The sequence below is a fragment of the Physella acuta genome, unplaced genomic scaffold (genome assembly GCF_028476545.2).
Source record: "Physella acuta isolate Inbredline_101_S28 unplaced genomic scaffold, ASM2847654v3 ptg001245l, whole genome shotgun sequence".
Classification (NCBI taxonomy): Eukaryota; Metazoa; Mollusca; class Gastropoda; family Physidae; genus Physella; species Physella acuta.
In genome coordinates this window covers 221,117-234,145 of record NW_026732761.1, presented here as the reverse complement: position 1 = coordinate 234,145, position 13,029 = coordinate 221,117, and the positions used below count along the sequence as shown (strand labels likewise).

The window sequence follows — 13,029 nt, the reverse complement described above, 5'->3', positions numbered from 1 at the left end:
TGACAGGGTTAGGGTTAGACAGATTAGAGGAAATTGAACTAAAACTAACATCAGGGTTAGACAGATTAGAGGAAATTGAACTAAAACTAACATCAGGGTTAGACAGAGATTAGAGGAAATTGAACTAAAACTAACATCAGGGTTAGACACAGATTAGAGGAAATTGAACTAAAACTAACATCAGGGTTAGACAGATTAGAGGAAATTGAACTAAAACTAACATCAGGGTTAGACAGAGATTAGAGGAAATTGAACTAAAACTAACATCAGGGTTAGACAGATTAGAGGAAATTGAACTAAAACTAACATCAAGGTTAGACAGAGATTAGAGGAAATTGAACTAAAACTAACATCAGGGTTAGACAGATTAGAGGAAATTGAACTAAAACTAACATCAGGGTTAGACAGATTAGAGGAAATTGAACTAAAACTAACATCAGGGTTAGACAGATTAGAGGAAATTGAACTCAAACTAACATCAGGGTTAGACACAGATTAGAGGAAATTGAACTAAAACTAACATCAAGGTTAGACAGATTAGAGGAAATTGAACTAAAACTAACATCAGGGTTAGACAGATTAGAGGAAATTGAACTAAAACTAACATCAGGGTTAGACAGAGATTAGAGGAAATTGAACTCAAACTAACATCAGGGTTAGACAGATTAGAGGAAATTGAACTAAAACTAACATCAGGGTTAGACAGATTAGAGGAAATTGAACTAAAACTAACATCAGGGTTAGACAGAGATTAGAGGAAATTGAACTAAAACTAACATCAGGGTTAGACAGATTAGAGGAAATTGAACTAAAACTAACATCAGGGTTAGACAGAGATTAGAGGAAATTGAACTAAAACTAACATCAAGATTAGACAGATTAGAGGAAATTGAACTAAAACTAACATCAGGGTTAGACACAGATTAGAGGAAATTGAACTAAAACTAACATCAGGGTTAGACACAGATTAGAGGAAATTGAACTAAAACTAACATCAGGGTTAGACAGATTAGAGGAAATTGAACTAAAACTAACATCAGGGTTAGACAGATTAGAGGAAATTGAACTAAAACTAACATCAGGGTTAGACACAGATTAGAGGAAATTGAACTAAAACTAACATCAGGGTTAGACAGAGATTAGAGGAAATTGAACTAAAACTAACATCAGGGTTAGACAGAGATTAGAGGAAATTGAACTAAAACTAACATCAGGGTTAGACACAGATTAGAGGAAATTGAACTAAAACTAACATCAGGGTTAGAAAGAGATTAGAGGAAATTGAACTAAAACTAACATCAGGGTTAGACAGAGATTAGAGGAAATTGAACTAAAACTAACATCAGGGTTAGACAGATTAGAGGAAATTGAACTAAAACTAACATCAGGGTTAGACAGAGATTAGAGGAAATTGAACTAAAACTAACATCAGGGTTAGACAGATTAGAGGAAATTGAACTAAAACTAACATCAAGGTTAGACAGAGATTAGAGGAAATTGAACTAAAACTAACATCAGGGTTAGACAGATTAGAGGAAATTGAACTAAAACTAACATCAGGGTTAGACAAAGATTAGAGGAAATTGAACTAAAACTAACATCAGGGTTAGACAGATTAGAGGAAATTGAACTAAAACTAACATCAGGGTTAGACAGAGATTAGAGGAAATTGAACTAAAACTAACATCAGGGTTAGACAGAGATTAGAGAAAATTGAACTAAAACTAACATCAAGGTTAGACAGATTAGAGGAAATTGAACTAAAACTAACATCAGGGTTAGACAGATTAGAGGAAATTGAACTAAAACTAACATCAAGGTTAGACAGAGATTAGAGGAAATTGAACTAAAACTAACATCAGGGTTAGACAGATTAGAGGAAATTGAACTAAAACTAACATCAGGGTTAGACAGATTAGAGGAAATTGAACTAAAACTAACATCAGGGTTAGACAGAGATTAGAGGAAATTGAACTAAAACTAACATCAGGGTTAGACAGATTAGAGGAAATTGAACTAAAACTAACATCAGGGTTAGACAGAGATTAGAGGAAATTGAACTAAAACTAACATCAGGGTTAGACAGAGATTAGAGGAAATTGAACTAAAACTAACATCAGGGTTAGACACAGATTAGAGGAAATTGAACTAAAACTAACATCAGGGTTAGACAGATTAGAGGAAATTGAACTAAAACTAACATCAGGGTTAGACAGAGATTAGAGAAAATTGAACTAAAACTAACATCAGGGTTAGACAGAGATTAGAGGAAATTGAACTAAAACTAACATCAGGGTTAGACACAGATTAGAGGAAATTGAACTAAAACTAACATCAGGGTTAGACAGAGATTAGAGGAAATTGAACTAAAACTAACATCAGGGTTAGACAGAGATTAGAGGAAATTGAACTAAAACTAACATCAGGGTTAGACAGATTAGAGGAAATTGAACTAAAACTAACATCAGGGTTAGACAGAGATTAGAGGAAATTGAACTAAAACTAACATCAGGGTTAGACAGATTAGAGGAAATTGAACTAAAACTAACATCAAGGTTAGACAGAGATTAGAGGAAATTGAACTAAAACTAACATCAGGGTTAGACAGATTAGAGGAAATTGAACTAAAACTAACATCAGGGTTAGACAAAGATTAGAGGAAATTGAACTAAAACTAACATCAGGGTTAGACAGATTAGAGGAAATTGAACTAAAACTAACATCAGGGTTAGACAGAGATTAGAGGAAATTGAACTAAAACTAACATCAGGGTTAGACAGAGATTAGAGAAAATTGAACTAAAACTAACATCAAGGTTAGACAGATTAGAGGAAATTGAACTAAAACTAACATCAGGGTTAGACAGATTAGAGGAAATTGAACTAAAACTAACATCAAGGTTAGACAGAGATTAGAGGAAATTGAACTAAAACTAACATCAGGGTTAGACAGATTAGAGGAAATTGAACTAAAACTAACATCAGGGTTAGACAGATTAGAGGAAATTGAACTAAAACTAACATCAGGGTTAGACAGAGATTAGAGGAAATTGAACTAAAACTAACATCAGGGTTAGACAGATTAGAGGAAATTGAACTAAAACTAACATCAGGGTTAGACACAGATTAGAGGAAATTGAACTAAAACTAACATCAGGGTTAGACAGAGATTAGAGGAAATTGAACTAAAACTAACATCAGGGTTAGACAGAGATTAGAGGAAATTGAACTAAAACTAACATCAGGGTTAGACAGATTAGAGGAAATTGAACTAAAACTAACATCAGGGTTAGACAGAGATTAGAGGAAATTGAACTAAAACTAACATCAGGGTTAGACAGATTAGAGGAAATTGAACTAAAACTAACATCAAGGTTAGACAGAGATTAGAGGAAATTGAACTAAAACTAACATCAGGGTTAGACAGATTAGAGGAAATTGAACTAAAACTAACATCAGGGTTAGACAAAAATTAGAGGAAATTGAACTAAAACTAACATCAGGGTTAGACAGATTAGAGGAAATTGAACTAAAACTAACATCAGGGTTAGACAGAGATTAGAGGAAATTGAACTAAAACTAACATCAGGGTTAGACAGAGATTAGAGAAAATTGAACTAAAACTAACATCAAGGTTAGACAGATTAGAGGAAATTGAACTAAAACTAACATCAGGGTTAGACAGATTAGAGGAAATTGAACTAAAACTAACATCAAGGTTAGACAGAGATTAGAGGAAATTGAACTAAAACTAACATCAGGGTTAGACAGATTAGAGGAAATTGAACTAAAACTAACATCAGGGTTAGACAGATTAGAGGAAATTGAACTAAAACTAACATCAGGGTTATACAGAGATTAGAGGAAATTGAACTAAAACTAACATCAGGGTTAGACAGATTAGAGGAAATTGAACTAAAACTAACATCAGGGTTAGACAGAGATTAGAGGAAATTGAACTAAAACTAACATCAGGGTTAGACAGAGATTAGAGGAAATTGAACTAAAACTAACATCAGGGTTAGACAGAGATTAGAGGAAATTGAACTAAAACTAACATCAGGGTTAGACAGAGATTAGAGGAAATTGAACTAAAACTAACATCAGGGTTAGACAGATTAGAGGAAATTGAACTAAAACTAACATCAGGGTTAGACAGAGATTAGAGGAAATTGAACTAAAACTAACATCAAGGTTAGACAGATTAGAGGAAATTGAACTAAAACTAACATCAGGGTTAGACAGATTAGAGGAAATTGAACTAAAACTAACATCAGGGTTAGACAGAGATTAGAGGAAATTGAACTAAAACTAACATCAAGGTTAGACAGATTAGAGGAAATTGAACTAAAACTAACATCAGGGTTAGACAGATTAGAGGAAATTGAACTAAAACTAACATCAGGGTTAGACAGATTAGAGGAAATTGAACTAAAACTAACATCAGGGTTAGACAGAGATTAGAGGAAATTGAACTAAAACTAACATCAAGATTAGACAGATTAGAGGAAATTGAACTAAAACTAACATCAGGGTTAGACAGAGATTAGAGGAAATTGAACTAAAACTAACATCAGGGTTAGACAGATTAGAGGAAATTGAACTAAAACTAACATCAGGGTTAGACAGAGATTAGAGGAAATTGAACTAAAACTAACATCAGGGTTAGACAGATTAGAGGAAATTGAACTAAAACTAACATCAGGGTTAGACAGAGATTAGAGGAAATTGAACTAAAACTAACATCAGGGTTAGACAGAGATTAGAGGAAATTGAACTAAAACTAACATCAGGGTTAGACAGAGATTAGAGGAAATTGAACTAAAACTAACATCAGGGTTAGACAGAGATTAGAGGAAATTGAACTAAAACTAACATCAGGGTTAGACAGATTAGAGGAAATTGAACTAAAACTAACATCAGGGTTAGACAGAGATTAGAGGAAATTGAACTAAAACTAACATCAAGGTTAGACAGATTAGAGGAAATTGAACTAAAACTAACATCAGGGTTAGACAGATTAGAGGAAATTGAACTAAAACTAACATCAGGGTTAGACAGATTAGAGGAAATTGAACTAAAACTAACATCAGGGTTAGACAGAGATTAGAGGAAATTGAACTAAAACTAACATCAAGATTAGACAGATTAGAGGAAATTGAACTAAAACTAACATCAGGGTTAGACACAGATTAGAGAAAATTGAACTAAAACTAGCATCAGGGTTAGACAGATTAGAGGAAATTGAACTAAAACTAACATCAGGGTTAGACACAGATTAGAGGAAATTGAACTAAAACTAACATCAGGGTTAGACAGAGATTAGAGGAAATTGAACTAAAACTAACATCAGGGTTAGACAGAGATTAGAGGAAATTGAACTAAAACTAACATCAGGGTTAGACAGATTAGAGGAAATTGAACTAAAACTAACATCAGGGTTAGACAGAGATTAGAGGAAATTGAACTAAAACTAACATCAAGGTTAGACAGAGATTAGAGGAAATTGAACTAAAACTAACATCAGGGTTAGACAGAGATTAGAGGAAATTGAACTAAAACTAACATCAGGGTCAGGGTTAGACAGATTAGAGGAAATTGAACTAAAACTAACATCAGGGTTAGACAGATTAGAGGAAATTGAACTAAAACTAACATCAGGGTTAGACAGAGATTAGAGAAAATTGAACTAAAACTAACATCAGGGTTAGACAGAGATTAGAGGAAATTGAACTAAAACTAACATCAGGGTTAGACACAGATTAGAGGAAATTGAACTAAAACTAACATCAGGGTTAGACAGAGATTAGAGGAAATTGAACTAAAACTAACATCAGGGTTAGACAGAGATTAGAGGAAATTGAACTAAAACTAACATCAGGGTTAGACAGAGATTAGAGAAAATTGAACTAAAACTAACATCAAGGTTAGACAGATTAGAGGAAATTGAACTAAAACTAACATCAGGGTTAGACAGAGATTAGAGGAAATTGAACTAAAACTAACATCAGGGTTAGACAGATTAGAGGAAATTGAACTAAAACTAACATCAGGGTTAGACGGATTAGAGGAAATTGAACTAAAACTAACATCAGGGTTAGACAGATTAGAGGAAATTGAACTAAAACTAACATCAGGGTTAGACAGAGATTAGAGGAAATTGAACTAAAACTAACATCAGGGTTAGACAGAGATTAGAGGAAATTGAACTAAAACTAACATCAGGGTTAGGGTTAGCAGTGACTTTGGTCCAGTGTTCCAGGAGTTCTGTCAAAAACTCTTTTGGCCTCCTGAGTACCCAGGCAGGGTTGGAGATGAAGAGGCGCAGGAAGACACCCCCCACTACCAGTTCCCCTTGGATGTCAGAGTAAACCACCTCGTCATCCTCACGCATGCTCCATTTAGCATTGGCATCTTCCTTCTGGGATTGGTAGTGTCTGGAAGTACAGAGTTTTTACCATTTGGTGCAACAATCTTTCATACTACTATTACAATCAGTTGATAGAATAATCACCTGATACAACAATCACTTGATACAACAATCATTTTATACAACAATCACCTGATACAACAATCACCTGATACAACAATCACCTGATACAACAATCACTTGATACAACAATCATTTTATACAACAATCATTTCATACAACAATCACCTGATACAACAATCACCTGATACAACAATCACCTGATACAACAATCACTCGATACAACAATCACTTGATACAACAATCACCTGATACAACAATCACTTGATACAACAATCATTTTATACAACAATCATTTCATACAACAATCACCTGATACAAAAATCACCTGATACAACAATCACTTGATACAACAATCACCTGATACAACAATCACCTGATACAACAATCACCTGATACAACAATCACTTGATACAACAATCACCTGATACAACAATCACTTGATACAACAATCACTTGATACAACAATCATTTCATACAACAATCACTTGATACAACAATCACCTGATACAACAATCACTTGATACAACAATCACCTGATACAACAATCACTTGATACAACAATCATTTTATACAACAATCATTTCATACAACAATCACCTGATACAACAATCACTTGATACAACAATCACCTGATACAACAATCACTCGATACAATTTTATATGAAAAAAAAAGAAGTAAAAGTATGAAAGTCTGACTAAACTAAACTTACTTTTGCCTTAAATTTTTCACTGTGTTACAAACTTTTTCTCTGGCGTCATCATTCCATATGAGCTCTGGATTTTCATGAGAACCTGTTGATGAGAGTATACATAGGTGGGGTATTTTTTGTATATGGATGGGGCATTTCTTGTGTATGGGCGGGTGGGGCATTCCATGTATACAGAGGTGGGGCATTTCTTGTATACATAGGTGGGGCATTTCTTGTATACATAGGTGGGGCATTTCTTGTACACATAGATGGGGCATTTCTTGTATACATAGGTGGGGCATTTCTTGTATACATAGGTGGGGCATTTCTTGTATACATAGGTGGGGCATTTCTTGTATACATAGGTGGGGCATTTCTTGTATACATAGGTGGGGTATTTTTTGTATATGGATGGAGCATTTCTTGTGTATGGGCGGGTGGGGCATTCCATGTATACATAGGTGGGGCATTTCTTGTATACATAGGTGGGGCATTTCTTGTGTATGGGCGGGTGGGGCATTCCATGTATACATAGGTGGGGCATTTCTTGTATACATAGGTGGGGCATTTCTTGTATACATAGGTGGGACATTTCTTGGTGCACGGTCAAAATGACCCGAGACAAAATGGTCCAGTCAATATGACCCCCGACAAAACAATCCAGTCAAAATAGTCCCGTCAAAATGGCCCCAACATTGGCTCGCGTCAAATGGGCTCCCTTCATAGTGACACGTGACATATAGGTTTCCAACAAATGGACTCCTGACATATTGTCTTCAGAGAAATATGTTCAGGACAGATTGGCTCCTGACAAATGGGCTCCCGACATAAAGACTTCCGACAAATGGGCTCCCAACATAAAGGCCCTCCACAAATGGGCTCCAGACAAAAGGGCTCACAACACATTTACTCCCGATAAATGACTCATGACATATTGGCTCCAGACAAAATGAATCATATGACTACTAATACTATTGGCATAAAAGTAACCATTTTGTCCTAAAACCACTATCACTATAACCTCTTTTAAATGCCTGTATCAAATCTTTTTTCATGTTTTACTAAACATTCAGGCAAGAGTCCATTCGGAAAATCGGCCTTTGGACAAACGGCATTCGGGAAAGTGTCTTTTGGGAAAACATCCGGCTCCCCAATTAAACAAACAAATCAAGCCCTTAACAGCTAAATTCCACCAATTTAAAAATTTTGATAATGTGTAATTTACAACAGTAAAGATCTGTTGCCTAAAAGTGAGCAAGGAAGTGTAAATGTATGATATACATTATGTTTACAGGATAAAGACATTTTGTTTTGATAACCTACAAGCATACTGCAGGTAGGAATGTACAGCATGAACCTCTCTCCATACTGCAGGTAGGAATGTACAGCGTGAACCTCTCTCCATACTGCAGGTAGGAATGTACAGCGTGAACCTCTCTCCATACTGCAGGTAGGAATGTACAGCGTGAACCTCTCTCCATACTGCAGGTAGGAATGTACAGCGTGAACCTCTCTCCATACTGCAGGTAGGAATGTACAGCATGAACCTCTCTCCCTACTGCAGGTAGGAATGTACAGCGTGAACCTCTCTCCATACTGCAGGTAGGAATGTACAGCGTGAACCTCTCTCCCTACTGCAGGTAGGAATGTACAGCGTGAACCTCTCTCCATACTGCAGGTAGGAATGTACAGCGTGAACCTCTCTCCATACTGCAGGTAGGAATGTACAGCGTGAACCTCTCTCCATACTGCAGGTAGGAATGTACAGCGTGAACCTCTCTCCATACTGCAGGTAGGAATGTACAGCGTGAACCTCTCTCCCTACACACTGAGCTGGAACAACTGACTCTTTATGGAGGTCATAGCTAGATGACCCTTGAAAATTTAAAGCATACTATTTCTTATACTAGATATAATAATAAAACATTAAGACCTGCCGAACAAGAGATGCATTAGTTGTACTACTTAACAGTGTTGATAAGCTAACACTAAAGAGTATTGATGAAGGGATCCCACTGGCAGGTGTCATATTCAATGCGGACGTTTCGCTGGGGAGACTTAGTCTCAATGGAAACCATATTGACAGGGGCCTTTTAGTCAGAAGCCAAAATTATGGTAGCCTATTAGTCAGGAGTGGTATTGAAAGGAGCTGTTTTGTCGAGAGCCAAATTGACTGGAGCCTATATGTTGGGAGCCTATTTGTCAGGGTTCATTTGTCACTGGCCCTTTTGAGGGGATCAATTTGACGGGGCTTTTATGTCGGGGCTGTTTGTCAATGGTTGTTTTGACGCTGCACGGAATTTCTTGTATACATGGGTGGGGCTACAGTGGAATCATGTAGGTATAAAGGTTTATGTAAAAACCTACCCTGAAAAAGGTTTATGTAAAAACCTACCCTGAAAAAGGTTTATGTAAAAACCTACCCTTAAACAGGTTTATGTAAAAACCTACCCTGAAAAAGGTTTATGTAAAACCTACCTTGAAATAGGTTTATGTAAAAACTTACCCTGAAAAAGGTTTATGTAAAAACCTACCCAGAAAAAGGTTTATGTAAAAACCTACCATTAAACAGGTTTATGTAAAAACCTACCCAGCAAAAGGTTTATGTAAAAACCTACCTTGAAATAGGTTTATATAAAAACCTACCTTAACACAGGTTATGTAAAAACCTACCCTGAAAGAGGTTTCTATATAAACCTACCTTCAAACATATGAACTGCGGCTTCAGGTGAATCTCTCATGGCGTCCATGAAAATGGAAGGCAAAAACTTGGCCAGCAAAATCCTGACTTTTGGCCCAACCAACTTGTCAGACAACATTTTTGCAAACAGCTCGGCTGTTTTCTCTCTCACAGCTGGGTTGGTGGAGTTGCAGAAAAGGTCAAGCAGGTAGATCAGGCAACCTGTTCATAAGGTCAAGTAATCTGTTTATAGGGTCAAGGTTATAGGTCAAGTAATCTGTTTATAGGGTCAAGTTATAGGTCAAGTAATCTGTTTATAGGGTCAAGGTTATAGGTCAAGTAATCTGTTTATAGGGTCAAGGTTATAGGTCAAGTAATCTGTTTATAGGGTCAAGTTATATGTCAAGTAATCTGTTTATAGGGTCAAGGTTATAGGTCAAGTAATCTGTTTATAGGGTCAAGGTTATAGGTCAAGTAATCTGTTTATAGGGTCAAGGTTATAGGTCAAGTAATCTGTTTATAGGGTCAAGGTTATAGGTCAAGTAATCTGTTTATAGGGTCAAGGTTATAGGTCAAGTAATCTGTTTATAGGGTCAAGGTTATAGGTCAAGTAATCTGTTTATAGGTCAAGTAATCTGTTTATAGGGTCAAGGTTATAGGTCAAGTAATCTGTTTATAGGGTCAAGGTTATAGGTCAAGTAATCTGTTTATAGGGTCAAGGTTATAGGTCAAGTAATCTGTTTATATGGTCAAGTTATAGGTCAAGTAATCTGTTTATAGGGTCAAGGTTATAGGTCAAGTAATCTGTTTATAGGGTCAAGGTTATAGGTCAAGTAATCTGTTTATAGGGTCAAGTTATAGGTCAAGTAATCTGTTTATAGGGTCAAGTTATAGGTCAAGTAATCTGTTTATAGGGTCAAGGTTATAGGTCAAGTAATCTGTTTATAGGGTCAAGATATAGGTCAAGTAATCTGTTTATAGGGTCAAGGTTATAGGTCAAGTAATCTGTTTATAGGGTCAAGGTTATAGGTCAAGTAATCTGTTTATAGGGTCAAGTTATAGGTCAAGTAATCTGTTTATAGGGTCAAGGTTATAGGTCAAGTAATCTGTTTATAGGGTCAAGTTATAGGTCAAGTAATCTGTTTATAGGGTCAAGGTTATAGGTCAAGTAATCTGTTTATAGGGTCAAGTAGGTCGATCAAGCAACGTGATCATAAGGTAAAGGTCATTTGTAAAGTGACAGGTCAATTGGAAGTGATGACATGATATATGGAAGTGATGACATGATATATGGAAGTGATGACATGATATATGGAAGTGATGACATGATATATGGAAGTGATGACATGATATATGGAAGTGATGACATGATATATGGAGGCGCTGACACGATATATGGAAGTGATGACATGATATATGGAAGTGATGACATGATATATGGAAGTGATGACATGATATATGGAAGTGATGACATGATATATGGAGGTGATGACATGATATATGGAAGTGATGACATGATATATGGAAGTGATGACATGATATATGGAGGTGATGACATGATATATGGAGGTGATGACATGATATATGGAAGTGATGAAATGATATATGGAGGTGATGACATGATATATGGAAGTGATGACATGATATATGGAGGTGATGACATGATATATGGAAGTGATGACACGATATATAGAGGTGATGACACGATATATGGAGGTGATGACATGATATATGGAGGTAATGACATGATATATGGAAGTGATGACATGATATATGGAGGTGATGACATGATATATGGAGGTGATGACATGATATATGGAAGTGATGACATGATATATGGAAGTGATGACATGATATATGGAGGTGATGACATGATATATGGAGGTGATGACACGATATATGGAAGTGATGACACGATATATGGAAGTGATGAAACGATATATGGAAGTGATGACATGATATATGGAAGTGATGACATGATATATGTAGGTGATGACACGATATATGGAAGTGATGACACAATATATTGAAGTGATGACATGATATATGGAAGTGATGACACGATATATGGAAGTGATGACACGATATATGGAAGTGATGACATGATATATGGAAGTGATGACATGATATATGGAAGTGATGACAGGATATATGGAAGTGATGACATGATATATGGAGGTGATGACATGATATATGGAAGTGATGACATGATATATGGAAGTGATGACATGATATATGAAAGTGATGACATGATATATGGAGGTGATGACATGATATATGGAAGTGATGACATGATATATGGAAGTGATGACATGATATATGGAAGTGATGACATGATATACGAAGGTGATGACATGATATACGGAAGTGATGACATGATATATGGAAGTGATGACATGATATATGGAGGTGATGACATGATATATGGAGGTGATGACACAATATATGGAAGTGATGACACGATATATGTAAGTGATGACACGATATATGGAAGTGATGACATGATATATGGAGGTGATGACATGATATATGGAAGTGATGACACGATACATGGAAGTGATGACATGATATATGGAAGTGATGACACGATATATGGAAGTGATGACATGATATATGGAGGTGATGACATGATATATGGAGGTGATGACATGATATATGGAAGTGATGACACTATATATGGAAGTGATGAAACAATATATGGAAGTGATAACATGATATATGGAAGTGATGACATGATATATGGAGGTGATGACTTGATAAATGGAAGTGATGACATAATATATGGAAGTGATGACACAATATATGGAAGTGATGACATGATATATGGAAGTGATGACACGACATATGGAATTGATGACATGATATATGGAAGTGATGACATGATATATGGAAGTGATGACATGATATATGGAAGTGATGACATGATATATGGAAGTGATGACATGATATATGGAAGTGATGACATGATATATGGAGGTGATGGCATGATATATGGAGGTGATGACATGATATATGGAAGTGATGACATGATATATGAAAGTGATGACATGATATATGGAGGTGATGACATGATATATGGAAGTGATGACATGATATATGGAAGTGATGACATGATATATGGAAGTGTTGACATGATATATGGAGGTGATGACATGATATATGGAGGTG

General features: G+C 35.8%; 1 protein-coding gene across 4 annotated transcripts in view; it reads right to left on the bottom strand.

The window, feature by feature from the left end:
• Window positions 1-13,029, bottom strand: part of LOC131957454 (dnaJ homolog subfamily C member 13) — a 128,725-nt gene that overhangs the window by 8,191 nt on the left and 107,505 nt on the right. For all 4 annotated transcript variants that reach the window (XM_059322277.1, XM_059322279.1, XM_059322278.1 and 1 more), the window contains 3 exons: window positions 9,883-10,083; window positions 7,203-7,284; window positions 6,220-6,436 (listed from right to left, as the gene is read on the bottom strand). In XM_059322277.1, coding sequence (XP_059178260.1) covers window positions 6,220-6,436; window positions 7,203-7,284; window positions 9,883-10,083 — 500 coding nt within the window. The remainder of the gene's footprint in view (window positions 1-6,219; window positions 6,437-7,202; window positions 7,285-9,882; window positions 10,084-13,029) is intronic.